The sequence below is a fragment of the Lepidochelys kempii genome, chromosome 1, assembly GCF_965140265.1.
Source record: "Lepidochelys kempii isolate rLepKem1 chromosome 1, rLepKem1.hap2, whole genome shotgun sequence".
Lineage (NCBI taxonomy): Eukaryota > Metazoa > Chordata > Testudines > Cheloniidae > Lepidochelys > Lepidochelys kempii.
The window spans coordinates 32,244,314-32,260,922 of NC_133256.1; the positions used below are offsets into that span (position 1 = coordinate 32,244,314).

At 44.5% G+C, this 16,609-nt stretch overlaps 1 protein-coding gene across 1 annotated transcript; it reads right to left on the reverse strand.

The window, feature by feature from the left end:
- Window positions 1-1,602: 1,602 nt before the first annotated feature.
- Window positions 1,603-10,938, reverse strand: LOC140901115 (stromelysin-1-like). Its single transcript, XM_073319423.1, has 10 exons — window positions 10,786-10,938; window positions 10,383-10,627; window positions 9,916-10,064; window positions 9,696-9,821; window positions 7,376-7,537; window positions 6,385-6,529; window positions 4,965-5,098; window positions 4,213-4,372; window positions 2,036-2,139; window positions 1,603-1,845 (listed from the first exon to the last, which is right to left on the reverse strand). Exons 1-10 carry the CDS (start codon window positions 10,891-10,893, stop codon window positions 1,742-1,744), a joined length of 1,437 nt encoding a protein of 478 aa, XP_073175524.1. The 5' UTR covers window positions 10,894-10,938; the 3' UTR covers window positions 1,603-1,741.
- Window positions 10,939-16,609: the final 5,671 nt, after the last annotated feature.

Consider the following 16,609-nt stretch of genomic DNA (forward strand, 5'->3'; position numbering starts at 1 on the left):
AGTGTGTATAAATATGGAGCCATAGGTATGTATGATGTTGCTGAGGATGCCAGCCGCAGGGGGAGAGGCTTGTACCCCTTTTCTGACAGCTGCATAATGACAACTCATATGAATCAGATAGTCTTTGTTTAATGGCAGGGCTTGCTGTCTTAGTTGTGCTTTCTGTGTGGCTCCTGGTGGGTCTCCCTTCCTTTCCAGCCTAGGGTGTGTGTTCCTCCCAGAAGCCTAATCTACCATAATTTCCTCTTCGACAATAAGGATGCTGGATCCACTAACATCCCTTTGTGCAGGAATCACTTCCAGGTCAGACTCAATTCATTTGAAAATCTCCATGCATGTGTGTCTATCTAGAGAGGGGACTGAACACTGCCAGGCGGGGCAACGATGGAGCTGAATTTCCAAATCCTCTGAACATTCATCTCCTATTCAGGCCATGCGAGAGCATTCTTTTCTCCAGCAGGGAGGTCCACACTGCACCTCCTCTGGAAATTGCCTGCTAGGAGCATTATAACTTGTGTTTCTCTTTCCTATGAAGCAACACATTGGCCACTGCTGCATACTGGACTATACTGAACAATGATCTGATTGTTGATGGAAAATCTCGACTGTGTACACGCATTTGTGACAGTAATAAGCAATGAGATACATTCTCACAGTGTGTGTTTATTCAGGGCCTGATACTACTCTGAATGCAGTCATTAGGTTTGCACATAACTTTTGGCATCAGTGAGAGCAGGGTTGGGCTCACACACCATAGCTGAGATTTTCAAATGTGATTGGTGATCGTGGGTGCCTCGGATTTTGGGTGCTCAATTTAAGACACCATAAAGGGACCTGATTTGGGTAAGGGCTCAGTGCTCTATCTATGAACAATTTGCACCTGGTGCTGACATAGCTATATCCAGTTCCAGTCACCAACAATTGAATCATAGAATCATAGGACTGGAAGGGAACATGGGTGTGACTGCCCTCTACTGGATGGAATCAGGACTACTCAACTGCTTGTCATAGGCCCTGTAGAAAATAGCTCATGTAGTCGAAATATGCTTTAGGAGTAAACATACTTGTGCGCTATCACCAGAGCGCAGTGAACTTCCACATGGTCAGTGTCCAGCATAATGCATGACAATGTCTTAGATGGCTTATAGGTATCTTAGAACTATCAACTCTTATGAAGCAGGGAGTGAACGTCTAGTGCTGTGCTTTTATCTTCTTCTTCTTCTAATATCTATCCCCTTCCCTTAAGATCATTTCCCCTTGCTTCTACCCTGGAGCTGCCCATTTACTTCTGCCTCCTGCTCTGCCTCTCCTCTACAGTGAATGGAGTCTCTTAAAGTCATCATATTGTCTGAAAGGCTGAGCTGGGAGTTCAGACTGCAGTGCAATTAAATTAAATGGCCCCTTCACTCGTACTGCTGACCAGAAAGACCATGAGTCTGGACCAAAAGAAACAAAGACTGTTATATACACAAACATAAAATAGCTTTATTGCTCAGTGACAAATAGATTAATAAATAGCCTAAATACAATATGAAGATAAGTTAAAACTATATATATTATATTTAACATTTTTCTGTTATTTAAACTAATATTTATCCGGGATTGCAGCTCTTATGTGACTCTGACATAAAGTAAAAGATGAATAACACTGATTAAAAACAAAAAATCTATGAAACGCCATCTGTAACGCATACAAAATTGGGTTCTGTTTCTTTTGCACCATCACCTTGTGTGTCTGCTCTTATTTGCAACCAAACCAACTATTGCTCTTCATTTCACGAATAACTTTCTTGGACTTGGTGTCTATTTCATACTGCTTTGATCCATGGAAAAAATAGAAATGTCCTAGAAATAGAAACAAAATGAATAATTACTTTGTACAAATGAATATTCATTCTCTTTCCACAAACACTGCTGCAAATTAAAATGTGTACACCTAAAGAAACACCCTTACTAATTTCTGTAATGATTCTTGAGTCTATGGAAATGCAAATTTTCCAGTATATTCAACTATCAATGTATTTTTTTTATTTACCTTTTTCCTGAAAAGCAGCATCGACCTTATTGCCAATTCTTGGAAAGTCAACTGATATGCGTCTTGGATAACCCTTTTCCATGGATTCAGTGACTTCATCATAACTGAATGAAGAAAGGAAATGAAAATAATACATGAACATGTGATATTTAATATTGAGTCCAACTGACCTTTACAACAAGTAAGTCCTGCCCTTAGCTAAAACTCACTAACCATGAGCTACTGTAACTCATTGAATTGTTTAAATCCATACTATATGAATACTTCCACCTTGACTAATCGATGCACAGTCGTCCTCAGCTAGTCTGACTAAAAAGTTTGTTTTTCCTACTTGATTGCTGTAGGAGGAGTGGTGTGGGGCCCAAGTGTGCAACCTTGACATCTGGGCCCTCATCCTGCAAAGACATTTCTGTACATGACTTGCTTTATGAGTTGTCAATGGGACTAGTCACGTGAGTGAAGCTAAGCATATGCATAAGACTTTGCAAGTGAGCCCTTAGTTATGTGATAACTTCTTCACCCAAGAAGAAATAGGGGTGCTTTGGGGGGGGGAGTGGTTACAAAACCCGTCTATTTGTAGAACTATTTTCTTAATTTAATTTTAGAAACTGCTTGAGTGCAGTTCCCCACTGCACGGGACAGCAGCAGTGCTGTAAAGGCCAGCCTTGCCCCAGCCCTGATCAGGTAGGGGTTGAAACAAGAGGAGGGGCTGGTCTTTCCACCCTCACACAGCTACTGGTGGCTATAGAGCTGATAGGAAATCCCACCTGCTACTGTAACACCGACAGGCCCTGGTCATAGGGATCAAACCTGAGACCTCTGGAGCTAAATGCATGAGTCTCTACTGCATGAGCTAAAAGCCACGTGGCCCTTAGCTAAGGCTGTAGAGCAAACTCATTGATCTCTCTCTAAGTGGTCTCAGTGCCACTGGATGCACCCGGGAGGTGTGTGGGTTACATACTTCTCCTAGCTGAGGAAGCGCATCCTGAGCTTCAGAGACTTCCCAGCTGAAATCCCAGATGAGCCCCACCCTGTAATACCAACAGACCCTGGTCGTCAGTGGGTGGGATTGAACCTGGGACCTCTGGAGCTAAAAGCCATATGGCCGTTAGCTAAGGCTGTAGAGCAAACTCATTGATCTCTCTCTGCGAGGTTCGGTGCCGCTCAATGGGACAGAGCACCACACCCAGGAGGTGTGTGGGTTACATTACCAGCTCTCCTACCACTGGAGGTGGGGCATACCACCTGGGGGAGACCGCTCACGGTAGTCATGAGCTGCAGGGACACCAGAGGCACAAACAGAGAACTCAGCCAGGGCTGGGTGATGGGCACAAGGAGCAGCCAAAACATGAGGTCCCTACAGGCCTGCATCACACACAAGAATCAGCCAATGCTCAAAAGGAGGGGGGTACCTTAAACTTGGACTAAGAACAGAGACTGGAAGGGTAGTCGAGATTTTTACTGCTGGGTTTATGATGCTCTCCTATTAACTGTTCTTTGCAATGACACCAGGGCTCAGCGTCTGCTAATAAAGGTGCTGGGATGGAACTTTGCGTAGAGCATTGGTCACAAGAAAGAGAAAACAAAAATGACAAGAAACAAGTGTGCTGCCTCCTCCCTCAGGTGCCACCCCCGCAGCTCCCATTGGCCAAGGTTTCTGGCCAATGGCAGCTGCGGAGCAGGCACTTGGGGTAGGGCAGGGGCAGAGCACGGAGCTACCTAGCTACGCCTCCACGTAGGAACAGTAGGGACAGGTTGCTACTTGTGAGGAGACGTCTGAGGTGAGTGCCCTCCGGATCCGGCACCCCGCACCCCCTCCCGTGTCCCAGCCCCTCACCCTCTCCCACACGCAAACTCCCTTCCTCTTAGTTAACTGGAATTTTTCACTTACCACACCCCCCATTCCCCCAACATGCTGGATAAAAAAGCTTTTACTGTACTAGCAACGAATGGAAAATTTTCTGTAACTTGAGTGTTTTAAGGAAGAGGAAAGGAAAAGGAAGAGCTGAGTTCTACCTCTGTTGTCATTGACATTCAGCTTACAATGGGGTGTGCAATAGATGAGTCATGAAATCCTACTCAAGGGAGCCACACATTTGTCCTAATTCCAAATGTAAAGGGTTAATAAGGCTTTAAAGAAGCTGCATGGATTATTTGCTGGGAGAATTTAATCTTACCTCCAATACTTGTCACCTACAAAGAAGTACGTTTTTTTGGTATTCCCATCAAAAACAGCGGCATCAATTTTCTTAACGTATCTTGGAAAGCCCAGGGCATGGATGTTCCTAGGAAAACCTGGCTGTACAAACTCTCCTTTGACAACCCAGTATTGGTTGCCTGTCAAGAAAAACAAGATAGAAAAGCTTGATAGGGACTTCTGATGAGATTAAGCAGTATTTAATTGAAACTTTAAAGGAAACTTTTATGTTCCCTGCGGGGTGAATTCCATTAGATAGCATTGAATTTGAAGACATTCCTTTCCTGCAAGGCAGCTGGAATGTTTAATGTTTCAGGACATTTGGATCTTTTGCTTTATAAATTCATTACAGTAGTTAAAAAAAAAAACATTTTCCCTCCATGGGAGCTGGGATTGTTCAGCACCTCTGAAAATCAGGCCACTTAGTTAGGTGCCTAAATATGAATTTAGCTGACTAAATGTAAGCACTCCATTTTAAACACTTTAGCTCAAATATATAACTGATCCTCTCCTCTACCTTAAGCACATCAGTTAACTTCACTCTCAGTTTTCCTGATTATGAAATAGGCATATTTCACAGGACTGTTGTGAGGTTTATTTAGTTAATGACTGTGAAACAGCACTTTGAAGGTGAAAAGTTATGTCAGTGCTAGGTGGTGGTGTTGTTATTAATAATAATTGCTTCTTCATTTCCACATGTAAGAAGAATATCTAGAAATTCAATAGAAATACCTTTAAAAAGAAACACTTGATCCTTCTTGTAAATTTCATAAGCGGCTTGAAAGCCAGATGGTAGAGTTGGCCAGAAGGAAGAAATTAAATCCTGCTCAATACCTGGGAAATAAGGACTCTTGCGCCAGATGTACCTGATTGAAAAGACAAGTTGCTTGTTTATATAATTATATGTTACCATTAATTCATGAGATCATCAACAGGGAAATTTAATAAAAATTCCTACTACATGAGCTGTACATTTGTTCACTAGCTGCTGGCGGTGGGACATGCCCCCAACCCACAGATCAGGTCCACTTGGAGATGCAATGCCCATTTGGTAGTGCCCTCTTCAGTGCTACAGAGAAATCCTGTCCCATTTATTTGCACTGGGGTTCTTCCACCCTGCCCTTTTACCTCACTCTTTCCCTCCCATTCCTTTGGTCTCCAGTAAGGCACAGGGAAGAGCTGGGTCAGGAGGAATCCTTTTGCCCACCATGTAAATGCAGCCATCTCTTCGGTGCAATGTGTCAGCTCTTTGGTAGTGCACAGCAACACTAAACTGCACTTTTTAGGAGGGAAATTTAAGAGTAATTTCTTCATTTGAACCTTCAGGGGGCATTTATGTAGGCAGAATGTCATTCCCTGAGTTGGTATTTGCTCAAAACCCTGGGGATGCCGCTTTTATTCCATCTTCCAAGAAGTGCATTGGGATCTTTAAATGACCCATTAAAGAGTTAAGTATCAGATGTCATTGAAAAGATGGGTTTCAGAGTAGCAGCCATGTTAGTCTGTATCCGCAAAAAGAACAGAAGGACTTGTGGCACCTTAGCAACTAACAAGTTTATTAGAGCATAACCTTTCGTGAGCTACAGCTCATCCGATGAAGTGAGCTGTAGCTCACGAAAGCTGCTGCTCTAATAAATTTGCTCTAAGGTGCCACAAGTACTCCTATTCTTTTTATCGAAAAGATGGCGCCTCTAACAGTAGAATGTCGCCAAGCACTGCAGCTGGGGCCTGGGTTCAATGCTCTCTGGAGGCTAGGAATGCCACCTACTGAATCACCAACAACACTTTTTATAGCCCCATAGTTTTCCCTTTCGATCTGCCATCCATAGCCTGACACCAGTCTGTCAAGAACAATGCTTCATGTGATATGGCTGCAGGCCAAAGTGCTCTGATTGCTCTGATTGCACAATTGCCATGGAAATGTAACAGACCGTGCACAGGATGACTAAGGATGATTTAAAATATTATTATTTACTCACCCTCAGAAAGCCCAGTTACTTCGCCCAGGTTGCATGGGCAAGTAGAAATTTGTGAGGTTGTGTTGACTATACATTTGGAAGGAAATCCCCCTTCTTGAACTAATTGTCAAAGCATTGCCATTACAAGTGTAATCTAAGCAAAACTTGATGTTGACAAAACAGAAATAATTTACCTGTCTTTAAAGAATATTATTTCCCCACGGAGAGTGGTGATGGCATCAAAAGTCATGTGAGGGTCACAGCTGTCTGTTGCTGATGTTTCTGTTGGTGTTTCTGTGGATGGTATGGAAGCTGGTGGCTCAGTAGAGGTTGGGGGTCCTTAGGGAAGAGGTTAAAAGCAGAATTGGAAGGTCAGTTAGTATTGCTATTACAGAGCTTGGAGAACAGCATTACTGGGCCAAATTCTCAGTGGGTTTGAAACAGTGTTTTCCCATTCTATCAAGGTAATTATATATATGGCCACCACAGCCATATTATCTGAGCTCTTCACAGTCTTTAATGTATATATCCTCACAACACCCCTGTGGGGTAGGACAATGCTATTATCCCCTTTTTACAGATGAAGGAACTGAGAGGATAAGTGACACAGACGCTCTATGGCAAAGCAAGAAATTGAAGCCGGGTTTCTGGAGTCCTAGCTTAGTGCCCTCACCAATGCCTCTCTGAACTCCTCCTTGACATTAATGGAGCTGTGCCAATTCACATCTGCTCAGGAGCTGGCACAAGACCATCACAAAGTTTCATACAGAAACATATTTAAACCTTTCGGATTAGTGATGCCCAGGAAGCACTCACCTCTACAGGGAGGGGGGTGCCTAATATGCATGAAGAAGGGGACACACTATGTACTCCTCGTCACAGGTAGCCAGCTGAGCTGGCTCGTGCAGATGGAGATAGAGTGAGCCATGGCCTTACCTGCTTCTCATCCCTTTCGCTATGATTAGCACCCAAACGGACAGAAGAGGGAACACAGTCCCTGTGTAAAGGTAAGAGCAAGGACTGCAATTACAGCCAGCCCCTGTACACTGCTCTAAGGGTGAGGCTCCTTACCCCCTTCACACCCCACACAAGTCGGCCACAGTTGATCTTGATTACAAATTCTCATCAAATTTTTTGTAACCTGTAGGAGAGAAACTTTAAAAAAAAGTGATGTTTCCTCCTTACCATATAGGGTCTGAATGCCATCAACATCATCCTGAGGGAGCCTGTAGTTTCTGGTCTCTGTCTGCAGATAGGCTGGATACATCAAGGAGCCGAGGATATTTGAATGACCAAGACCCAGTGAGTGGCCAAACTCATGAGCAGCAACAAGGAACAAGTTGAATCCTAAAAATATAAAAAGCATAGCATGCATGTAAATTAAATACATGTCCCCGTAAAACAACAGGAAAGGACAGGTGAGGTCCCAGAGGAGTGGAGAAGGGCAAACATAGTAGCTATCTTTAAAAAAGGGAAACAAAGGGCATGTCTACACTGCACTGTAAATTTGGCTCTGTAGGACCTGGGACTGAGAATGCAATGTCGCCAAGCCCATGCTTAAGCATCCATTCTGCATTGTAAACCCAGGTCTCACAGCCATATTAGCGCATCCATATGGCACTACACACACCTTCTGACTCTGGTCTGCAACTTGAGCTGTGTTCACACTGCAAAATGTCAGGGCTTGGATCCAGGTCACAGTGGGACTCAGGCTCTGAACCACCACCACCCCGTCTCCTCCCACCTCCTCCCCTCCGCCACACACAGCAGAGTCCTAGGACCCAGTCCTGGAGCACGCACGGGGAAAATTTGGTGGGTGCAGAGAACCCACCGGCAGCTCCTCGCCCCAGCTCACCTCACCTCCGCTCCGCCTCCTCCCCTGAACGTGCTGCCCCGCTCTGTTCTCCACACCCCCACCCCCGGTTTCCCGTGAATCAGCTGTTCTGGGGGGAAGCCGGGGAGGGCTGAGAAGCAGGCGGCGGCTTCCCACTCAGGCCGAGGGTGGCGGAGGTGAGCTGGGGCGGGGAGCGCTTCCCCTGTGACCCTTCCCGTTTACCTGCTGTGGCATGGGCAGCCCTTCTCGTGCCCCCGCCCCAGCTCACCTCCGCGTCCCTGGGCCTGAGCGGGAAGCCGCGGCCTACTTCTCAGCCTGCCCCGGCTTCCTGCGCGAACAGGGGGAAGCGGGGGGGAGGGGTGGCAGAGAAGCAGAGCGGGGAGGCGTGTTCAGTGGCAGAGGCGGACCAGAGTGGAGCTGGGGCTGGAGCTGGGGCTGGGGCTGGGGTGCTCTGCACCCACCAAATTTTCCCCTTGGGTGTTCCAGGGCTGGAGCACCATGGAGTCAGCACCTAAGGCACCACTTTTGGCCTGTTAAATTTAGTTTGGCCTGTTTAGTTTTTTTAATTTGGCCTGTTAAATTGTCCCTCGCGGAACAACCGGTTCTGAAAGGGCTTCTAAATTTAACAACCGGTTCTAGCGAACCGGTGTGAACCGGCTCCAGCTCACCGCTGGTCATATGTAAGACACAAGAGGGAATTGTGCTTCTTGTGAGGCATCAGCTGGAGTACTGTGTCCAGTTTTGGGTGCCACAGTTTAAGAAAGATGTGGAAAAATCAGAAAGCATCCAGAGCAGAGAAACCAAAATGATAACAGGTTTACAAAACATGACCTGTGAGGAAAAGTTAAAAAAAGATTGTGAAAAGAATTCCTTTTGGACTATGTAGGCCTGGTTATTACTTTTTTTTTCCTTCAAGGAAACAAATCTGAGGCCAGCCACCATGAAAGCATCTGTTCATACTGCAGAAATATCCCTCCTTACATATAATCAAGGTTTTGTTAATATTGATGAGTTCAGAGGCCAGAAGAGGCTATTATGATTGTCTCGACTGACTTTCTGAATAACACAGGCCATGGAATTTCACTCCGTAATTCCTGCATTGAATCCTATAGCTTGTGATCTCACAATATATTCCACGATAAAGCACATTAGACAGAAGCACTCAACATGCACCACAAATACACTCATCCACTGAACACACATGGTTTTCCCTGCACAAGGTCGTTAAAAGTTATCATCACTTTAATACTTTTTTTTATTTAAAACGTGGTGAGTTCAGTATTTTACAACTGCTAAGAGCCTCACCCTGAGGGCACAGTGTCATGCCATATTGTCTAACTCAGTAATGCCTATTGTCTAACTCAGTCAAACCAGTCCACTTCCAGGGTAATTCCAGTCACTCCACGGGAGCCACAGTTGTAGTCAGTGCATTGACTTCAGTGGCATTACTATGGATTGTCATGGGTGTCATTGAGACCAGAATCTGAACCACTGATTTCAAGGAGAACTCTGCTGAGAAGTACAGCAGGTTCCCACCCTGTATATGTAGTTATTGCTAAGCTGCATTACTTTTGCGCCCCCATCTCTTTCCAGTGTAAAAATGAGCAAATAGCTCTTAAAATCAAATACTGCACAGTGGAGAATGCTAGTGAAATAGTAAGGGATTCCTACCTTTCAAATCTTTTGTCCAGTATTCATCCTCATCAAAGTGGGCATCTCCACCAATACCTTCGCCAGGTGCATAGGCATGAGCGAGAGTTCCACCCACTCCATCAAAGGAATAGAAGTCACCATGAACTAGAAAAGGATACATAAAAAGTATGATTCTTCTCAATTGGGACTGTAAGTAAATGTGTCAATACTTATCATGGACATATGGGGATTCTCTTACATCCAGCCACAAAGGAGATCATTATATCTGCGTCGCCTTCGTAAACTCTGGTGAATTTCAGTGGGGTCACGCTGCTCCAGACGTTCCAAGCCTTCTCAATCGCTTCATCTACATCAGCGGGTGCCATGTCTGGTGTATAGTTCAAAATCCTTTAAATACATAATAAGGAAATAAAGGTAGGCAATTAAAAATGCAACTGAGAAGACATGTACTTCAAGTTAAACATTTTGCTTCCTTGTTGTCTGTATATTACTATTTGTATCTCTTGTCTTTTTAGGCAATATACTCCTTGATACACAACATATGTCTATCTCTGTGTTTGTTTAGTACCTACTACAATAGGGCTGTGATCCTGATTCAGGCTCCTAGGTGCTACCATAATGATAAGAATAAATAATAATAAACATAGAAAACTAATTCCTTCTGTAATTCCCAGTGGCACTCAAGGAAACACACTGAAATATTACCTATATTTCAGATCTGTTTTTGTCCATCTAGGAGACCGTGGAAAGGTGCTGAACTGACCGACATCAGGTATTCCACACCTGGGCTGCTTCATCACCTCCAGAGTATTGGAATCCAGTTCCCCAGTCACTTTCAGCCCAAAGAATGCCTGCATTTCTTGGATTTTGTCACTTATGGTTTTTCTGTTCTTCATTTTAAAGATAGGTTCCGCCTCTGTTTTAAGTTTATAGTACTTTTCCAGATATTTCTGATGGGAAAAAACACCCACATTTTATGACATTCATGTTTCTTTTAGAATGTATAGAATAATCTTAATAGTTATACAATTATTCCTGTGATCTTAATATAATAAAAGACTAATTCTTCCTATCAGCTTTAATCATATATACTGTCTACAACCGTTACCTCAGCAAATTGCATGTCTTCTTCATTTTTCTTCTCCATTTCTGGAACTACTGGAAAAGCATAAGAAAATGCTACACAGAGTAAGATCTGGAATGCAAGATTCTTCATTTTCAACGTCACTTCTTTATCCTACCACTAGTTTAACAAAACCTCTCAGTCTCTAGCTTTTCTGTGCATGTCTCTTCAGTGTCGCAGTATATATATCACTTGGGTGCTCTGTAAAGTCAACAGTGACATGACTCACAGTTTATAACATCCTCTGATTTTCCACAAAACATACACAAAGCTACTTTTAGCAGACGTATGACACACTACAGGTGACCTCGTCTGAAACCCCCTGATTTTGCAATATTGTCAGAGGCTGTCCGGGATACTTTCCTGTTCCTTTCCTTCCCATTTTTCCCCCTTTCCTTCCTAAATTAGGCCAACATTTTCAAACTTGAGTTCAGCACCAAAAGTCATACCTAGGTATTTGCATAAAAGTAGTCTGATTTTTCAGAGGTGCTGAAGTGTGAGAAAAAACATTATGTTAGCAAATGTTAGACTTGTCTTAATCAATTAAATTGTTCCAGTTTGTTGTCAGTAGTTGTCTTGTTTCATAAGCTAAAATTGTAATATGAAATTGTTTTGCTTTAAAATCATTTTGTATTGTTACAAGTCTTGTCTGCTTGTTAAAAGATTGTTTAACTGTTCCCTTTGCTGTTCCCTTTAATTGCTCGTTAGAACATTGTTTAGCCTTTCTTTGTGTGAGTGAGGATGCAAGTGTGTGAGTAAATAAGAAGAGATGCCAGCAGCAGATGGGCATAATCACCAAAGAGGGAGTGAAGAAACAAAGACGCCAGTATTATCTTGTCCTCACGGCCAAAAAGTGCAGATTAACAACCCTAAAGTACAAAGGTATCCACCCAAAAACAAGAACAAAATGCCATAGGAAAAGATGATTATGTATACAGCCAGCCTTAGTCTTTGCTATTGATTTCAGCAATAGAGGCTGCCACGCCAGTTAAGCTGCGTGTGCGTACATGGCCCTTAGCATACAGTCTGGGGCAGATGTGCCTGGAGTCTGGGGGAGAGGAATCCTCTCTCGGGGTATCCCTACACAGCATTTTGGAGCAAGCCTCCCTGCCTGCATCAGCTGACTCGAGCTAGCAGGCCTTGCAATAGCGCTCTAAAACAGTGGTATAGGGAGCATTTTGAAATTGCAGCTCAGGGATCCTAAGCCCGCCCCTCTACCTAGGCCGAAGATCCCGAGTTCCAGTTCAAGCTGCCACTTCAAAGCACTGTCTGTACAGCAATTTTTAGAGCGTGAGCATGAGCCCCACTAGTCCGAGACTCTTGACGAGGTTGGGTGGCTTGCTCCATAATGCTATGTAAACATACCCTACGGGGGCTTCAGCTAACCCAAAGGCTGGAGTAGACTCTGCTGCCCCCTTTTGTGGCAACAGTGAATTTTTGGCTCTGTCTCCTGGCCCACCCATATCCCCCCCCACACACACCCCTCACACACAATGACATTTAAGGGGCCTCAGCAGAGCACCCCAGAACCACACTGGCCCCCTGCCCAGGGAGTCTCCACGTCTATGGAGGAAGGGACTGATGAGCTGAGTGAAAAATCTGTGTGTGCTCAGTATGTGGTTTTCAAATGTGCCTAACTAGGTCAAATCAAGACCAGTTTCCTTCGGAACAAGCCAGATGTCAGCTTGCAGATCTCAGCCACTGTGGTATTAGGATTGTTTTTAAAAGGCTGTAAGAAATTTGCTGTTGCTGAAAAAGTGTTTCCTTTCTTTCTTTCTCTCTCTCCCCTTTCTCCCCCCCCATTCAAAAATGGCTAACTTGTTTTTCAGATCAAATTTCCACTCCCACCCTCTCCTTCCCAAACCATGTTTGTGCACAAACTAACTACGGGAAATGTCAGCTTCCAAAAGGGAACGTTTCAGAAAGATGCAAGCAACTAACGACAGGACTAAAATGGAAATCGTTGTGCAACATTAACTCTGGAGCAACATGATTGGCACCCCACTATAAATAATTATATCCCCTCTGGAAGGAGCAAGCATGTCTAATAGTGGGTGTTGCCACAGTAGGCTCTGGTATGAGTATCCATATCATAATCTTATCCCAGTTTGATTGCTAATACATGGGCCCTACCATAGGACTTTATGAGGGAGAGTAGGACTGTGACCTCACTTTTTTCCTGCCTCTCCACAATGCTTGAAATGCTGTATCTCATTCAATGGCATTTGACACATGGGACCATAATGTTCTTATCTGTAAACTTCAGTCCATAGGATTGGCAACTGAACATGTTAGTAACTAAAAAATTACAGACCAGATTGTGCCTGGCTCTCGCCCAGGGCTCTCAGAAGGGTGAGGTAGGGAAATGAACAAGTTCAGTTGCCAAACCCTGCAGATTTACAAGCTTACAGATAATGATTTTATGGTTCTGCATATCATTTGTGATGAACTGAGAATCGACATGACTGTGAAGGCCAGATATGCAAGCCAGGTCAAATTTACAGCCACAGAGGTGAGTTCTGCAGGTTGTCAGAGAGCAGTTCACACATTTCTAAGTAATTGTACAGGAACCATGACAGGGGTATTCAGGAGGCATTGTGACTCAAATCATCTCTCTGAGGCAGTGGTTTTCAAACTTTTTTTCTGGCAACCCAGTTGAAGAAAATTGTTGATGCTCGGAACCCAGTGGAGCTGGGGATGAGGGGTTTGGGGTGTGGGAGGGGCTCAGGGCTGGGAATGAGGGGTTCAGGCTGTGGGAGGGGGCTCTGGGCAGAGTGTTGGGGTGTGGGAGGGGGTCAGGGCTCTGAACTGGGGCTGCAGGCACTGGGGTGGGGCCGGGGATGAGGGGGTTGGGGTACAGGAAGGGGCTCCAGATTTGGGAGTACTCAGGGCTGGGGCAGGGGATTGGGCAGCCGTGACCCAGTGCCTTCCATTCCACAACCCAGTACTGGATCGCAACCCACAGTTTGAAAACCCCTGCTCTGAAGCACAGTTCCTTCTTTGCTTTCCCCTTGCTCTGGGAGTAGACAGGGAGAGATAAGAAATCTGCTACTGGCCTATACCAATAACACCATTACAATTGACTGCACTGCCTGGTGTGTGTGTCGGGGGTGGGGGGGAAGCCCAGGAGCCACCCACCTGCTCCGGATGGGAGATATACATTGTTTAAAACATATATTTGTATAATATAGAAGTGAAAAAGCAGAAATCCCTACAGCATCAGTGACAGGCTTTCAGGAAGCAGTGCCCACTGCTACAGAAGGGACTTTCAGTGATCTCGCTCAGTTACTTATATTAATCACTAGAGTGACTGAACATCTCACAATCCTTAATATATTCATCCTCCCAGCACCCCTCTGAGGTAGAGAAATGCTATTATCCTAATTTGATAGATGGGGAACTGAAGCACAGAGAGGCTAAGTGACTTGCTCACGGTCTGTAGCAGAGCTAGGAATTAAACTGAGGTCTCCTGAGTCCTCAGGCTAATGTCCGAACTGCTGGACCATCATTCAGCTCTCCTGCACCATCCTTCCAGTATTGTGGATCACCACTAGTGCAACATATTTCTCCAGTCCAATTCACATGGTTGTCTGAGGTCTCAAAATGTCACTTTTAATTAAATTTCAACAGTACTAAATTTTTCTGCAGATCATCAACATCCCAGTGCTAGCTGGAAATTTTGTGGTTTCTTAATTACAGATATTTGAAATTCTACCCAGAAGTAGAATTTGGCACTTCGGCAATTTTGGTTTATGGAGAGAAGGAAAGGAAAGATAAATTAACAATCGGAAACAATCACACTCACAATCACACTCATATCTTGACTTTAGTAAGGCTTTTGATACTGTCTCGCATAATCTTTTCATAAACAAACTAGGAAAATACAACCCAGCTACTATAAGGTGGGTGCATAACTTGTTGGAAAACTGTTCCCAGAGAGTAATTAGTGATTCACAATTAAGCTGGAAGAGCATATCAAGTGGGGTCCTGCAGGGAACAGTTCTGGGTCCAGTTCTATTCAATATCTTCATCAATTATTTAGATAATGACATAGAGAGTACACTTATAAAGTTTGTGGATGATACAAAGCTGGAAAGGGTTGCAAGTGCTTTGGAGGATAGGATGAAAATTCCAAATGATGTGGACAAACTGAAGTAAATAGGATGAAATTCAATAAGGACAAATGCCAAGTACTCCACTTAGAAAAGAGCAATCAGTTGCACACATACAAAATAGGAGATGGCTGCCGAGGAAGGAGCACTGCGGAAAGGGATCTGGGGATCATAGTGGGTTACAAGCTAAATATGAATCAACAGTGTAACACTGTTGCAAAAAAAGCAAACATAATTCTGGGATATATTATGCGTGTTGTAAGCAAGATATGTGAATTAATTCTGCTCTATTCCATGCTGATTAGGCCTCAGCTGGAGTACTGTGTCCAGTTCTGGGCGCCACATTTTAGGAAAAAGAAAAAGCAATAGAAGAATCATAGAATCATAGAATATCAGGGTTGGAAGGGACCCCAGAAGGTCATCTAGTCCAACCCCCTGCTCGAAGCAGGACCAATTCCCAGTTAAATCATCCCAGCCAGGGCTTTGTCAAGCCTGACCTTAAAAACCTCTAAGGAAGGAGATTCTACCACCTCCCTAGGTAACGCATTCCAGTGTTTCACCACCCTCTTAGTGAAAAAGTTTTTCCTAATATCCAATCTAAACCTCCCCCACTGCAACTTGAGACCATTACTCCTCGTTCTGTCATCTGCTACCATTGAGAACAGTCTAGAGCCATCCTCTTTGGAACCCCCTTTCAAGTAGTTGAAAGCAGCTATCAAATCCCCCCTCATTCTTCTCTTCTGCAGGCTAAACAATCCAAGCTCCCTCAGCCTCTCCTCATAAGTCATGTGTTCCAGACCCCTAATCATTTTTGTTGCCCTTCGCTGGACTCTCTCCAATTTATCCACATCCTTCTTGTAGTGTGGGGCCCAAAACTGGACACAGTACTCCAGATGAGGCCTCACCAATGTCGAATAGAGGGGAACGATCACGTCCCTTGATCTGCTGGCAATGCCCCTACTTATACATCCCAAAATGCCACTGGCCTTCTTGGCAACAAGGGCACACTGCTGACTCATATCCAGCTTCTCATCCACTGTCACCCCTAGGTCCTTTTCCGCAGAACTGCTGCCTAGCCATTCGGTCCCTAGTCTGTAGCGGTGCATTGGGTTCTTCTGTCCTAAGTGCAGGACCCTGCACTTATCCTTATTGAACCTCATCAGATTTCTTTTGGCCCAATCCTCCAATTTGTCTAGGTCCTTCTGTATCCTATCCCTCCCCTCCAGCGTATCTACCACTCCTCCCAGTTTAGTATCATCCGCAAATTTGCTGAGAGTGCAATCCACACCATCCTCCAGATCACTTATGAAGATATTGAACAAAACCGGCCCCAGGACCGACCCTTGGGGCACTCCACTTGATACCGGCTGCCAACTAGACATGGAGCCATTGATCACTACCCGTTGAGCCCGACAATCTAGCCAGCTTTCTACCCACCTTATAGTGCATTCATCCAGCCCATACTTCCTTAACTTGCTGACAAGAATACTGTGGGAGACCGTGTCAAAAGCTTTGCTAAAGTCAAGAACCAATACATCCACTGCTTTCCCTTCATCCACAGAACCAGTAATCTCATCATAAAAGGCGATTAGATTAGTCAGGCATGACCTTCCCTTGGTGAATCCATGCTGGCTGTTCCTGATCACTTTCCTCTCATGCAAGTGCTTCAGGATTGATTCTTTGAGGACCTGCTCCAT

What these genes read in the sequence shown, in the direction of transcription:
- LOC140901115 (XM_073319423.1), bottom strand. Translation starts at nt 10,893, where the DNA reads ATGAAGAATCTTGCATTCCAGATCTTACTCTGTGTAGCATTTTCTTAT. An exon ending in ATAATATTCTTTAAAGACAG is followed by an intron (nt 5,099 to 6,384) that starts GTAAATTATTTC and finishes CTTTTCAATCAG; the next exon opens with GTACATCTGGCGCAAGAGTC. An exon ending in GTAGGTGACAAGTATTGGAG is followed by an intron (nt 2,140 to 4,212) that starts GTAAGATTAAAT and finishes TTCTTCATTCAG; the next exon opens with TTATGATGAAGTCACTGAAT.